Source organism: Microcaecilia unicolor, chromosome 6 (genome assembly GCF_901765095.1).
Source record: "Microcaecilia unicolor chromosome 6, aMicUni1.1, whole genome shotgun sequence".
Lineage (NCBI taxonomy): Eukaryota > Metazoa > Chordata > Amphibia > Gymnophiona > Siphonopidae > Microcaecilia > Microcaecilia unicolor.
The window spans coordinates 166,747,558-166,763,285 of record NC_044036.1 but is presented as its reverse complement, the minus strand read 5'-3'; the positions used below and the strand labels follow the sequence as shown (position 1 = coordinate 166,763,285).

At 39.2% G+C, this 15,728-nt stretch overlaps 1 protein-coding gene across 3 annotated transcripts in view; it reads left to right on the top strand.

The window, feature by feature from the left end:
• KIAA1257 (KIAA1257 ortholog) overlaps nucleotides 1-15,728 on the top strand; it is a 126,038-nt gene that overhangs the window by 77,099 nt on the left and 33,211 nt on the right. For all 3 annotated transcript variants that reach the window (XM_030207946.1, XM_030207948.1, XM_030207947.1), the window contains exons 9-11: nucleotides 5,509-5,694; nucleotides 11,102-11,378; nucleotides 13,144-13,305. In XM_030207946.1, the coding sequence (XP_030063806.1) occupies nucleotides 5,509-5,694; nucleotides 11,102-11,378; nucleotides 13,144-13,305 (625 nt within the window). The remainder of the gene's footprint in view (nucleotides 1-5,508; nucleotides 5,695-11,101; nucleotides 11,379-13,143; nucleotides 13,306-15,728) is intronic.

Here is a 15,728-nt window from a genome sequence, read left to right as displayed (position 1 = left end):
TACTTGTTTGGCAATTAGAAAAATGGTGTAAATTAATTTCTTTATTAGCTGATTGTACATACAGATTTTTAGTTTTAATATTTACATTACATACAGAGCATTTGCCACACCGAAAATGTCCTTTAGGGAGATTACTTGATAATGCATCTGTACTTGGTAGTGTAGATGGAACGAGAAGATCTCTCAGATTCTTCTCTCGTTTATAAGCAACAATAAGTTTTTTTTGGTCAAATATTTCTAAACTTTCCAATAGGTGCCAGTGCTTTTTAATTATACTGACAATGGAATAGGACATGTTGGTAAAAGGTAATGTACATACAATCTTATCTTTATTTGCTTTAGGACTTGGTCTAAGTAATGCTTCTCTTGTGAATTTCGAGGCTTTCTGAAAGCCTTCTCTTATGCAATTCTGTGGATAACCCTTTTCTATAAACCGTTTAGACATATCTTTAGATCTTTGTACATATGTTCCTGAGTCTGAGCATAATCGTCTCAGTCTCAGAAACTGGCTATAAGGTAGATTGGTTTTCAAACTCTTACTGTGACAACTTGTATAATGTAAATATTTATTAACATCTGTTGGTTTGCGGTAGACATCTGTAGTAAATTTATTCTGTTTGATATGTATGTTGATGTCCAGGAAAGGGATGGTTCTATTACTGTAATTCATTTGAAATTTAAGATTAATATCTAGAGTGTTTAACCAATTATGGAAATCTTTCAAATCACTTTCTGTTCCCTTCCAAATCATTAGGATGTCATCTATATATCTTTTCCACAGAAATACATTAGCCATATATTTATTCCCTGGTAAAAATTTCTTCTCAAACCCTGCTACATATAGGTTGGCAATAGATGGTGCGAATGTTGCACCCATGGCTGTTCCCTTAATCTGATGGTAAAATTTTCCTTTGAATGAAAAGAAATTCTTGGTAAGTGCTATCGTGGCCAATTCAATGATGAATTGTACTGGAAACCTAGATGATACATTATGTTCAAGTAGTTGTTCTTTGATAATTTCAATAGATTCTTCCTGTGGAATGTTGGTATAGAGACTCTCTACATCGAGAGTCACTAAAAGCATGTCTTCACTTGGTAGAATTGTTTCAAGTGTATTGATCATATCTGCTGAGTCTCGTATGTATAATGGGATCTTATGTACCAAAGGACGTAGAAATTTGTCAGTAAAAATAGACAAAGGTTCTAAAAGTGAGCCACAAGCAGACACAATAGGTCTGCCCGGAGGTTTGGACAGGGACTTGTGTATTTTTGGTAGAATGTATATTGTCGGTATCACAGGTTCTTTTACTGTTAGGAATTTAGCTTCCTTTTCTGTTAGATATTGTGCTGCTCTGCCTATTTCAACTAATGTGGAAATTTCTTTCTGAATACTTTCTGTAGGATTTCTTGTTAAGACTTTATAGAAGGTGGTGTCATTTAGTTGTCTATGTATCTCGCAAATATAGTCTTCCCTATTCATAATGACTATGGCCCCACCTTTATCCGCTGGTTTAATAACAATACTTTGATCTTTTTGTAGATTTTTGATTGCGGCATTTTCTTCTCTGGTCAGATTATAAAATGCTCTTTTCTTACCTTTTTTTTCTAATGCTGCTATTTCTTTGAGTACCACGGTTTCATAGGTTTCGATCAGATGATGGGTATTGCCAGGTGGGAGCCATTTACTGTTGGTTTTAACAATTGAGTGGTCATTATATTCTGATGTTCTTTTAGAAAAAAATTCCATTATTTTCAATTTACGTATGAATTTAAAAAATTCACTCTAGTCTTAAATGCGTCATATTTTGGTGTAGGTATGAATGACAAACCTTTACTGAGAACCTTCTTCTCAGTATCAGTCAATTCTCTATTTGAGATATTATATAACGTATTTAATACCTGGTTATGTTTTCCTGTCCTTGTCTATTCTGAAAAAAGCCACCCCTTCCTCTGCCTCTGCCGCGGCCTCTGCCTCGATATGATGTATATCCTCTAGGGTATTCAGAGGTGGAATTACCTGTTGTTGATTTCTTCTTCCAGAATTGACCTAGATGTTGCATTTGTTTATCTATATTAGTTCTTGGTGGTGTAGTATATAGTGAGGCTGACGGATCAAATACTTCATCTTGGTCACTTCTGGGACGTTTCCTCTCTCTAACAGTGGGAGGGCTCCTAGGGATGTTATTCCTTATGGTTTTATTGTATAATGTGTTGTGATTAGTGATTTTATAGGAATTATTTGATCGTCTATTTGAGTACCTACGCGTACTTCTATTCCTCTGTTTTTTAAATCTATGCCATGGGTAAATATTGTGATTTTTATAGTCTTCATCATCCCTACGGAATTTTTCAAATTTGATCAACCTTAAATCCCGTTCAAATTTAACCTAGATGATCTGTAAATATGAATAATTTACCGTGGGTATATACCTAAGTGGAGCCTGGGTGGGATTCACACTAATATGCATAACTTACAGACTATTATAAGTTACTAGTAAAAAAGGCCCGTTTCTGAACACAATTGAAACGGGCGCTAGCAAGGTTTTCCCCCAGGTCAGTGTCGTTCCCCCCTCCACCACCCCGAGGTCGTCACAGCTCCCCCCCTCCACCCCCCCCCCAAGGTGACCCAACAGCCCCCCCCCAAACTGCCTCGTGCATATTTCACACACCTTCCCAGTATCTCCCTCCCTCCCAGGCTCCCTCCCTCTGAGTGTCAGGGTCCCCCTCTCTCCCTCCCTCCCAGATCCCCGAGTTTCAGGGTCTTCCTCCTAGTTCCAGGATCCCCCCTCGCTCACAGTTCCAGGGTCGTCGTGCCTCCCTTCCTCCCTCCATCCCGTCCACTGCCAGCCCCCCTCCTTACGAATTTTTGAAGTCTCACCCAGTCGGGGTTACGGCATATGGCGGCAGCAGCAGCAGCATCGTTAAACGGCTTACAGGTTCAGGCCGTCTCTGTCTCTCAGCTCTGGTCCCGCCCTTATGGAAACAGGAAATGACATGACATGAGAACCACCAAAGAAGAGCATCTTCTCCATCCTCAGCTTTTCCTGCCCGTTTATGTTTCCTGTGGATTTGTATTGTTTTGCCAGTCTTCCAGAAGCTGATCTTTCTGCTTCAAGATACTTGAAATTTGACTGGGATTGACACCATATTCTTTAGCAATAGATGCTTCATGCTTGACTGTTTGTTTTCTAATTTTTTAAGAACTTCTATTCGATCAGCCAGTGTTGAAGTCTTACAGGTACGCGATAACGACGACGACTCCAGTGTACATTCTAACAACTTTCTTTCGCTTATTCTGCCTGTGGCAGTTAACCAATGAGATTTCAAATTTATTGCCCCTTTGTCACATGCCAATCGGCTTCCATATTCCGTGCATGCGCTTACGCGGAGTCTTTCCTGCAGAGGAGCGGTCTTAAACCATGCATATAAGCGAATCTTGCACTTATCAGTGGTGTGCTAAACCAAAGTTTGTCCCCATAGAAATTGATGGCGCCAAAAACGGGACCGAAGTACGGCATGCAGTTAAACAGAGCATGTGCTTATCTGCCGTGCACTGTATTTGGAAAATCCTGATGTTTCTTCTGGTTTTGCCTCTCTGTGTAACATTAGTTGTTATGTTTGTATCATTCATTTAGGCCTATGTTGCAGGCCACCACCAAGTTTTAACTTACAAAAATAATTAATATTGGTATACAGCATTTTAAAGCTCCATTAGTTTCTACGGGCAGCCAATTGCAACTATAGCTTGTAGCAGCTTCAGTCATTGAGTATCATCTTTAGTTCTAGAAGTTCATTTATTGCATGATATACCACCCATTCAGAAGACTCTAGGTGGTTTATAGTAAAACAATATAAAATAAAACATTAGAAAAGAAATACAATACCAAGAGAGAAAAGTAAACAACCAAAACAGGTAAAAGCATTAGCAGCAATTCCAGAGCATCCTTCTGGGGGGGGGGGGGGGACAGGAATTAAATATGCATCCGTCAACTAAAGGCGTCCTGGAACAGGAAGGTTTTTAATTTCTTCTTAAACTATTCCAAAGAACATTCCAGTCTAAAGGATACCAGAAGGGCATTCCAGAGGAAGGGACTACTCACACTAAATATTTTTATTTGGACAGTATCTAGACAAAGGACAACACAACTAGACAATTATGCTGATAGCCAACAGTGGTATATACGAGACATACATAAGGTCAAAATAGACCACAATTGTGGTGACAGCCAGATGGCCTACAAATCTTTTAGAGGGCATGTGAAGCCTTTATTTATTTTTATTTTTTGTTACATTTGTACCCCGCGCTTTCCCACTCATGGCAGGCTCAATGCGGCTTACATGGGGCAATGGAGGGTTAAGTGACTTGCCCAGAGTCACAAGGAGCTGCCTGTGGCTGAAATGGGAATCGACCTCAGTTCCTCAGTTCCCCAGGAGCAAAGTCCACCACTTTTCAATGGATTTGCTAATTTACTGCTAATTTACTGCTAGGCAGAACTCAGCTTCGCTGAAATGGTTCCTTAAGCTTGAAGATCCTGTTGGGGCAATTTGGCTAGATTTACAGTATCTACTTGTAAAACAACTTGTTTCCTGTTTCAGAATCTATGAATCATAAACCTTACTGCCGTTCCTAAATATAATTTTACAGTTCATAGTAGGGCCCGTTTACAGAGTGGCTAAGCCCAATGCAGGCTTACCGCTTGCTCATCCAGGACTATCGCCAGCCCAACATGACTGCCGGTGGTAGTCCCACCCTGAGCATGTGCCATTTCCAAGGGAAAAAGAAAACCCCACCCAGAAATGGCTTGCATGGCGATAACACGGCGATAATTGGGCAACACTGTGCCCTGCCCGAGTACCGCTGGATTAGCACGGGAGCCCTTAATGCCTGCCATAGCCATGCGGTAAGAGTTCTCTCACCACATGGCCATGTGTGCTGGGGGCTTTTTTTTTTTACCCGCTGCGGTAAAAATGGCCCTGGTGCGTGAGAAAAACAGCCCCTGCCGCTAGTGCAGGGCTGTTTGCCCCGCAGCTTGGTAAAAGGATCCCAGTGTAACTTATTAAGGGGCCCTTTTTACTAAGCTGCGTTAGATGCTTAAATGCACCTAATGCAGCTCAAAATGGAGTACCATGGGACATGCTCAGGCATCCTGTGATGACTGCCAAATTAGTGCACTGTAACCATGCGCTAGAAATATTTTTACTTAGTAAAAGGACCACTAATTTATTAAGCTGAACAGGTGAGAACAGTTAAGCATCTGTGCAAAGTAAGACTTCATTAATTTTGAAAACTCAGAGTTTCAAAAGAGAAAAGATAGTTTTAATGTAGACCACAGAGAGCTGATTTTTAAAAAAACTGAATTGTTTAATTTGTTTGAAATATTTTGACAGGTGTAATACTGTATTTCTGTGAACGATGGTGTTCTTTGTTTAAAATCGACATTGCAGAATTGTATACAGCTTAAGAACAGTAAGATCTGGCAGCTAAACAAGTCTGATGTTCTGTTGCAGGAATGAAGATCTAAATGTGAAAATCCTCTATAACTCTAACCTGTCTTTCCATCAGCGTCTATACAAAGATCTGGATGCCATTCTGTTTAATGTTCACCTTCACCAACCCCTAGCTTGTATAGTGAAGCAACCACTGCTTTATATCAGGGATATGGTTCCTCCTGCGTGTTTCCAGGCATTGTCCAGGTTAGCACTTGATTCTGTTTTTAATTCATGGGCAAAAACACACACTGTTATTGTGGCACTAATGTTGTGCATTCAGTTTCCAATCCTGCTTTTTAATGTTCAAGTAACTAGTAAGACTAATTCTGGAGGGAGATGTTATATGATCAAACCAGTGTTGAACCTCGTTGGCCCTCCGAGCTTTTAGCATCTATTTAATTTGTGTACTTATCTATTCAATTTATATAGGGGGCCTTTTACTAAGCTGCATAGGTACCTATGCATGCCCAACGTGCGTCAATTTTGAGTTAGCACCTGGCTACCACATGGCCCTTGCGGTAATTTCATTTCTACGCACGTCTGCTACGCATGCCAGAAAATATATTTCATTTTCTGGCACGTGGCAAAAAATGTCTATTTAACAAAGCTAATCAAATAAATAAACCCTATAAAAATGGTTGTTAACTTTTACTGACTTAGGGGCTCTTTTACTAAGTTGCGTAAGTGCCTACACGTACCCAACGTGTGCCAATTCAGAGTTACCACTTGGCTGCTGCGTGGCCCGTGCGGTAATTTCATTTCTACGCATGTCCGCCGCGCATGCCAGAAAATATATTTTATTTTCTGGTGCGTGGCAAAAATCAGGCGGTAACTCTGACTTGATGCGCATAGGCGATTACCGCACAGTTAACGTGAGAGACCTTACCGCTAAGTCAATGGCTGACAGTAAGGTCTCAGACCCAAAATGGACGTGCGGCAAGTTTTATTTTGCCACACATCTGTGTTCAGCAAAAAAAAGCCATTTTTTGCAGGTGTGCTGAAAAATGGATCTGCGCGCACCCAAAACCCACGCCCACACTACCGCAGGCCATTTTTCAGCACACCTTAGTAAAAGGACCCCTTAAGTCCATGAGGAAGCAAAAGTAAAGCAGCTGCAGAGGCCATTTCCATCTGTGACGATGTCACAAATAAATAAATAAATAAAAACAGGAGCTGAGTGCTATTTTTAAATGCTGAGTTACATTAAACAGACTTCCAGAGTAAATTCTCTTGAGTGTAGCTTTTCTTTTTTTAAAATGTCTCTTCCCCACTCCCCCCATTCCCCAGGAGCACCTGGTCTTCATCAGGATTTTGTTTGGAACACTGAATTGTGCTCAAAAGCCTCCTTAAAAAATATGGTTTGGAGATTTTTCATAGATATTCACTTTACATAAAATGTTTGTTTGGTTTTTTTTTTTTTAGTCCTAATAGTTGGGATGTTAGGATTTTCACTGTTTCTGACACCATTTTTCATCAGTTATTCTTGATTTCATGACATCGGTTTGAGGGACTACATCCTGGACTGAGTTCGGACTTGTCCTTGACACTTTGATGTGTTACTTACATTTGTAGATAAGTACTTAAATTTTGTGATCCATTATATGACTCGTCTCCCTGAGCGTGGAGGACAGTATTCCCGCTATCGGTGGTATTCTTTATGGTGGTTTTTTATGGGGTTTGCTCACTATTACAGCAAAATGACGACTTATCATAGGGTTAACATGTGTATACCATTATTATACTAGTAATTAGCAAAACATCTGCTGATATATATACTTGGTATTTTTGCTAGCCACCATAAAGGTAGAACCTGTATTCAATCTTGCTTGTTCTGCTGATATAAGGTTAAGGGAGTACACAGAATTATCCCTCATAATTGAGAATGCCAAAGTGCGATGATTGTTCTCTACTCAGCCAGTCACATTTATTATGACTGACGTGTGAACTGAGCACTTGTTAAAATTAGAAAAATTAATTTTATATAAGCATTAGTATACACTTGAAATTATATATAGATAAAAAAGTTATATAAAAAAAGTTTTGTTCTATAACTCAGCGCCTCCACTTAGGTGTCCTGAGATAATGTAGTAGGAGTCCATTCTGTAATGGAACCTAGGTACCTAGGTTTAATTATAGAATACTTTGCTAATGCCCAGTGCTTTTATTTGTAGGAAAAAAGGTACCGGCAGTGGCGTAGCCAGGGGAGGTGCCAGGGGAGCGGCCGCTCCCCCAAATGGAGTTCTGCCAGCTTCGGCGCTTATTTTTTTCTCTATGTGTTGCATTGAAAATGTGTGCTCTCGCTCCCCCCGCGTCGTCAACCTGGCTCCGCTTCTGGGTACCGATACTCATTATGGGCGGGGTCACCATTTATGGCTCTGCCCCTATGGTAGCCACACCCTTTATACCAGTCGTGGCACATATAAACCAAAGATCGGAATGGACACACCCCAACTTCCCTCTTTCTCCCTAAATTCCCCATTATACCTACCTTACATGAACCTTATTATACCACAATAACAACTTGTATTTGTTCATGCCGGAACTGGCGAATGCCACTACGGTACTATGTAAGCCACATTGAGGTGGGAAAATGTGGGATACAAATGTAACAAATAAAAATAAAATAAATATGTAAGCATTAGTATACACTTGAAATTATATAAAGATAAAAAAGTTATATAAAAAAGTTTTGTTTATACCTTATGATTGTGAAATGCAAAAATGATCACATGTAAAATGGAATGGGGTGGAGAATGGGTGGGGACTGTGCCTTAAGTTATCCCACATTTGTTGTTAGCTGTGCGTGTTATCTGCCAGGTGTAGCTAACAGCATTACATTATCTGCCATTCAGTTAATGTGCAATAAAGAACTTTTCTCTGCATTTATTGAATGTCAAAATGTTAAACACTCAGTGTGCTGCTGCGGCTAGGAAAGCGAATAGAATGTTGGGTGTTATTAGGAAGGGTATGGAGTCCAGGTGTGCGGATGTTATAATGCCGTTGTATCGCTCCATGGTGCGACCGCACCTGGAGTATTGTGTTCAGTACTGGTCTCCGTATCTCAAAAAAGATATAGTAGAATTGGAAAAGGTACAGCGAAGGGCGACGAAAATGATAGTGGGGATGGGACGACTTTCCTATGAAGAGAGGCTGAGAAGGCTAGGGCTTTTCAGCTTGGAGAAGAGACGGCTGAGGGGAGATATGATAGAAGTGTATAAAATAATGAGTGGAATGGATCGGGTGGATGTGAAGCGACTGTTCACGCTATCCAAAAATACTAGGACTAGAGGGCATGAGTTGAAGCTACAGTGTGGTAAATTTAAATCGAATCGGAGAAAATTTTTCTTCACCCAACGTGTAATTAGACTCTGGAATTCGTTGCCGGAGAACGTGGTACGGGCGGTTAGCTTGACGGAGTTTAAAAAGGGGTTAGATAGATTCCTAAAGGACAAGTCCATAGACCGCTATTAAATGGACTTGGAAAAATTCCGCATTTTTAGGTATAACTTGTCTGGAATGTTTTTACGTTTGGGGAGCGTGCCAGGTGCCCTTGACCTGGATTGGCCACTGTCGGTGACAGGATGCTGGGCTAGATGGACCTTTGGTCTTTCCCAGTATGGCACTACTTATGTACTTAACAATTAATGTCTTACCTGTTAAACTGCAGTAACTGCAAAATGTTACCACACATTAGGAAATAGGCTCCTTAAAATTTTATATCAAGAATACCCCAATAAAAGTTGAGTTTTATTTAGATACATCATTTGGATTTTAATGTACAGATGTTTGATTTAACATAATCTTTGTGCCTTGCTTTTTATTCTGAGCCTTTGTACTTTTTAATATTATTATTATTATTATATATATATGTATTAACATCTTTGAATGATATTAGTTGTTAGTATGTCTCCATTGAAACTTGATAATCTTGTCTTTATGTTAAATTTAATTTTGAGAAAGTATTTTATTTTATCTTATGGTTTAGTCATTATTCATTTTTAATAAATGTATGTTTTATATGTTTTGCTACACAGTAGTTAACTCTTGATGCAGCCTCTAGAGAGGCAAAACACGTCCACGTCGAGTTGTGTTTTAAAGTGGCAAGAATAAAAGCCCCTTAGCTTTTGAAGACATATGTTCTGCTTTTGTGGACTGCACTGCTTTTTCTACAGACCTCTGTTTTCCTCTTCTGGATTTCCTTACTAGAATGAATTTGTCTGACATTGTAGGCAGTGGTTGAGCAAAGTGAGGGGCAGCTGAACACCTTGTTTGGTTGGAAAGGCCAAGCAAACCAATCTCCAGTACCTCCCCAAAGCTTTCTAGTTGCTGATGCTGTGTTGGGCAAAATATTGATCATGCCGTGGCCCACCCCTATGAACAAAATTCCTGTTACGAAGTTTTCAGAAGTGAAGGCTGCATTGAAGTCTTGGAAGGAAACTTTTGACCTTGTCTTATGCTTTCATATCAGGAAAATAAGTAAAGCAAGTGATGAAACATTCCAGAAAATGACTATCCCCTGTCTATCCTATGATATATATTTTTAAAATAGAAAATAGATGAGGCAACTATAGTTTTGAGTTCTTCTAGAGCTTTCAAAATTATTGCTGACAAATTAGCATGTTAATGCTTCAATATTTTTTTTTTATTACTATTAAACTAATATTATGGTAATAGCAATTGCTTTATTTCAAAGACGATTGACCTAATGGTTACTTAGATAACTTAGGGGGTCTTTTGGTAAAGTTTAGCTCGCGTTATCTGCATAGGAATAACTTGAGCTAAGCTTTAGTAAAAGACCCCCTAATAAAGTTATATAGAAGTAGAGCTAGTTTTTATCAAGCTTTTCTCCAGCTTGTAGTTCAAACTTTAATTTTGGTCCATATTGACTGTTGTAGCTCTTGGCGCAAAGGATTTGATTATTACAAAAAAATTCAAACTCTACAAAATACAGTGGCACTCCTTATTTATAAATCTTCTAAAATCTGAAATAAGTACTCCTATGTTTTAAAAATTACATTGGCTTCCAGTAAAAGCATGGGCCATTTTTAAATTATGTATTTTTTTTTTGTCCAAGCGATACAAAGTTCTAAGAAGATCTTATTTACTGCCGTACTTCCCAGATCTGAGAAATATCAAATATAAGACAAATTTTTCTGGTCTATTTTCTGATCAATCTGCTTATTGTTGGAATTGTTTTCCAACCAATCATAAAAAAATATCAAATTATAGGCAGTTCAGAAGATCGTCAGGAAATTTGTCAATAATATATGAATTAGAAATTTTATTTGTGATACTGTGTAAATTCTCAGGTATACCTAACTTCTTTACTTGTTAACTGCACAGAAATCTTACTGGGAAAGTGCGGGATATAAATGTCCATTACGTTGTATTGTAAATGAGTCAGGGATACTAACAAGGTTTCAAATCGCCTTTCTCACACTGCCACTCCTTGTGACCTCAGGCAAGCTGGTTTTATCTCCCCTCAAGGACCCATTTATACTGTAAGCATTTTAGGGAAGTGACCTGTTGTGCCTAAATTCTAATAATGCTGCCCTGAGTATTGTTTGGAAAGATATGCTAAAAAGCTAAAATGTATTATTTCATACCACAGGTTACACTACATCTGTTCTGCCTATAAACTAAAAGATGTCATTCGAGAAGATCTGTTGCCTTCTGCAGAGATGATAGCACTTTTAAGCCGAGAATTTGGGATTCCACTGACTACAGAAAAATTTCTTTCTCAGGATGTTCTGCCATCAGACCCATCTCCATTAACTCCACAAGTCAAAGAAAGCAGTTTTCAGTCAGTCAATTTGCAACTAGATAACTCCAGTGAAGATTATGTACAATTGAAAAAGAATATGCTAGTTTATGAAAACCGTATCAAGGTATCGTATACTACATATTTGTCACAATGGGGGGGAATAAAATAAATAGCACCAAAGTTAGGTACATGGGATGATCCTTGCTAAGCTAGTGCTCTGCAAACAGCACTCTGTGCGGAATGACCTTTACAGACTATTAGCTTAGCGCAGTGGTTCCCAAACCTGGTCCTGGAGGCACCCCAGCTACTCAGGTTTTCAGGATATCCACAATGAATATTCATGAGAGAGATTTGCATGCACTGCCTTCACTGTATGCAAATCTCTCTCATGTCTATTCATTGTATAATCCCCAATAACTGAGCGCTCTCGATTTTTAGAGGTTACCCTATATAATCAAAATCTTCCAATTAAGTAACCACTATGAATGATTATAAAAAACATATATTTATATTTTATTATGTGTATATACCAATTCTTTCTAATACAAAAATTTTTCTTTTAGCATATCCTGGTTCTTCTTCTAACACACGTCATTCATACCTCACACCTTCACAATTGATTTCAATTATATATCCACAGAAATTCAAGACCATTAATATAACATCGAGTAACCGTTTTTTGTCTGTGTTCTTTCAATATAACCTGGTGGATCACTAAATCGCACATAAACCTGGGTTTAACAGCAGTGAAGTTGAGAGGAAATCAGCTTACACAAGGCTATGCAAGTATTGTGAGCCTATAATGGTATGGCTCACAAGGATAATTACACAGCACAAGACTGTTATGTGAAATCTGTATTTGACAAGAACACTTTTTGTGGAATAAAAGAGGAATGGACACAGTTGAATACAGCAAAGAAGAGTAAAGCAAGAAGATATCAAGTTTCAATTTTATACATCATTATCAGTGGTGGAACTGAAAGACTATTGTGTGAACGTGCACTGAGGAATTCAGGCACAGGTTAATGTGCGATTTAGTGATCCACCAGGTTATATTGAAAGAACACATTAGACAAAAAATTGTTACGCGATGTTATATTAATGGTCTTGAATTTCTGTGGATATATAATTGAAATCAATTGTGAAGGTGTGAGGTATGAATGACGTGTGTTAGAAGAAGAAGCAGGATATGCTAAAAGACAAATTTTTTGTATTAGAAAGAATTGGTATATACACATAATAAAATATAAATACATGTTTTTTTATAATCATTCATAGTGGTTACTTAATTGGAAGATATTTGATGTATATTCATTGGGAACATTGTGGGAGCCACTGGCTTAGTGCACTTCTAACTTGGACTCCCGCATGCTGTGAGAACAATACATGACCATCTAAACTTCAGGAAATCATTAAAAACTCACCTCTTCAAAAAAGCCTATCCCCCCGATCCAACGTAACTCTCCACACCCAGCAACACAACTTAAGGATCGTACTGGACAACCTACTATCATCATTCCCCTCAACCCAATGACGCCTGAATCACATCTACCTCATCTGACCACAACACAGTTTATGCACAGATCTGTGATCCGTACCCAAATTTGCATACCCAACTTTGGGTGGTGTATACAGAATTTGGCAAAATAAGTCTGAAACTCTTGAGTAAATTTGCTTGTAAGGAATCATAATAATATTTTAACTTTCATGTGCAAGTTTTTGTTAGAGAAGGTTGGACCTGTATAACAAAAGGAATGGGGTGCATAGATCTGGTTTGGGCCTAAGGGCCTGATCAAAACAGAGTGAGAAATTGAAGAAATTTTGTTTTATGAATAGGGCCTATGAAGTCATTGACAGTGTTTTCCATAGCCTGTTTATTTGCATTTCAGATTAATAATGATAAAGCATTTCAAATGAAAAAAAAGATTAAGCCAAAAATCAACACCATTGTAGATGTTCCAGCTGATGGGAAGCCAGTTCATAACTATGGTTTTCAGACTCTAAATTCTAGTCATCTGGCAATGAAACTCTTACGACAGAAGATGGCCAAGGTAAATGGAACTAAACTGAAGTAATGACATAGTGATAAATATGTTATATAAAATTATGCTGTTAACAATGGCTTCTTTAATATTCCTTCTCTAAGAGTGCATGGATAAATTACAATTAACTATAATGTATAATCTTTTATACGTTCACAGCTCTTCCATACTCCTATCTGTAGTGACTTCCAGGTTTTTTAAATCACAGCTATTTTATTCTCATTTCTAAATTTCAAGAAAAACTAGATACACTTTTATTTTGAAACATCCTATATATTAAAACGCACCTCCAACATTCTGAAGCTGACTGCATGGCTGAGGCATTCCTGCTCTCTGTATCCATCTCCTGAATTGACATCACGTACTTCCGGGTTCGTCACAAGCAGAAGTGACCAACCACATGAGGTTTCTCTGCTTCAGAATGTTAGAGGTGCATTCTATTAAATAGGATTGGTCAGTTCCTTGAAGCACAGCCAGAGCTCAGCATCCTGCACAGTAATGCTCAGACACCAGAGAGCGAGGGGGGGGGGCCTGACACCAGAGGGGGGGAGGTATCTCTGTCACACACACACTCTCTCTCACACACACTCTCTCTCACAGTCAATGTCTTTCTCTCTCTCACTCTCACACACTGTCTCTCACACACTCTGTCTCACACTGTATCACATTCACTCTCTATGTGTCACTCAGTCACTCACACACTCTCTTGGTCTCATACACTCAGTCTCACAGAAAATCTGTGTCATACACACACTCTCTCTCTCACACACACTGTATCTGTGTGAAACACACACTCTCACACTGTGTCTCACATACGCACTTGCACACACTGTCATTCTCAAAAACACATTCTCTCTCTCAAAGACACATTCGCACCCAGGCTCACTCTCTCTCACACACACACACTCGCACATTCACTCTCTCTCTCTCTCACACACAGTCACTCTCACATACACTCTCTCAAACATACAAACTCCGAGGAAAACCTTGCTAGCACCCGTTTCATTTGTGTCAGAAACGGGCCTTTTTACTAGTTTGTATATAAAAGAAACTTTCGCTTATTGTGACATTAAAATCCTGAGTTTGCATAATCGCCTAGGCAGAAAAGGGATGTTCAAGCCTGCAGAGTATTTTCCAACAATCGCTGAACAAAGACCACCCGATATTCAGCTGTGACAGCGATCGGCATCTGAGCTGCTCACAGCCACCGGCAGAACTGACCCTAGATTTTCAATGCTGGGGCATGTGTGGCTCCCGGCATTGAATATTTGTGTCTGAACAGTCACCTGGAATTTAACGGGTTGCCTGTGGTACTTCTGAATATACTCGTATAGCTTGAACCATCCAAGGTAGATATTTCAAGTTATGCTACTATTTGAGTAGGTCAACTAGATGTGTAATTTATATATTTGGCAGTTGAATATCACTGCTTAGATGTGTAAGTTATGGCCCTTGTTTTAAAAGGCTTATTCATGATTTGCAGGTGGACAGTCCAGTATTTAAATATGTAAATACATCCACAAAGGGTAGTTGTAAATGGAGTTCATACTGAAGTTAAGAAAAGAGCTCAAGTTACATATGGATGTCCTTAGTATATACATATGTATCTCCCATTGCAGAAAGAAAATGCAGATATACGATCTAATATTTCCATGTGGAGATTTACAGCTGCTCCCTGGGTCGTATAGATTTTTCTTTTTAAGTACTCATTTTGACCAGCCATTTACAGGAGGGATTAAGGGCCCCTTTTACAAAGCAGTGGTAAGCCCAATGTGGGCTTGCTGCTCGCTAAAAAAGGAAGTACCGCCGGGCTTCCGCAGCAGCCCGGCAGTACTTCTCACCCCCAACACATGTCATATCCGGCGCTTGTTCCATTGGTTTATGAAGATCATGAATGATCTGTTGTTGGTGTCATTTTGTTTTTCTAGATGCAGATTGATATCTCCTAGTATTATGCAAATGTTCGAGACAAAATCCATGAAATCGTCTTGTGCATCTGGCCAGCTTCCTAGTGGGCAGTAAAACAGTGTGATGCATATTTGATGAGCTAGTGTTGTGTCTGTGATTTTGCATGCCAAGATTTCAGTTGCTGGGGAGTGGAGGAGTGGCCTTGTGGTTAGCGCACCAGTCTTGCAATCCAGAGGTGGCCGGTTCAAATCTCACTGCTGCTCCTTGTGATCTTGGGCAAGTCACTTAACCCTCCATCCATTGCCTCAGGTACAAACTTAGATTGTGAACCCTCCTGGGACAGAGAAATATCCAGTGTACCTGAATGTAACTCACCTTGAGCTACTACTGAAAAAGGTGTGAGCAAAATCTAAATAAATATGTTTAGCAACAGGTTCTGCTTTAAAGGAGAATTTGTATATTATTGCAACTGTGCCTCCCTTCTTTTTCGCTCTGTAGAGGTGCATTGTTTTACATCCTGGTGG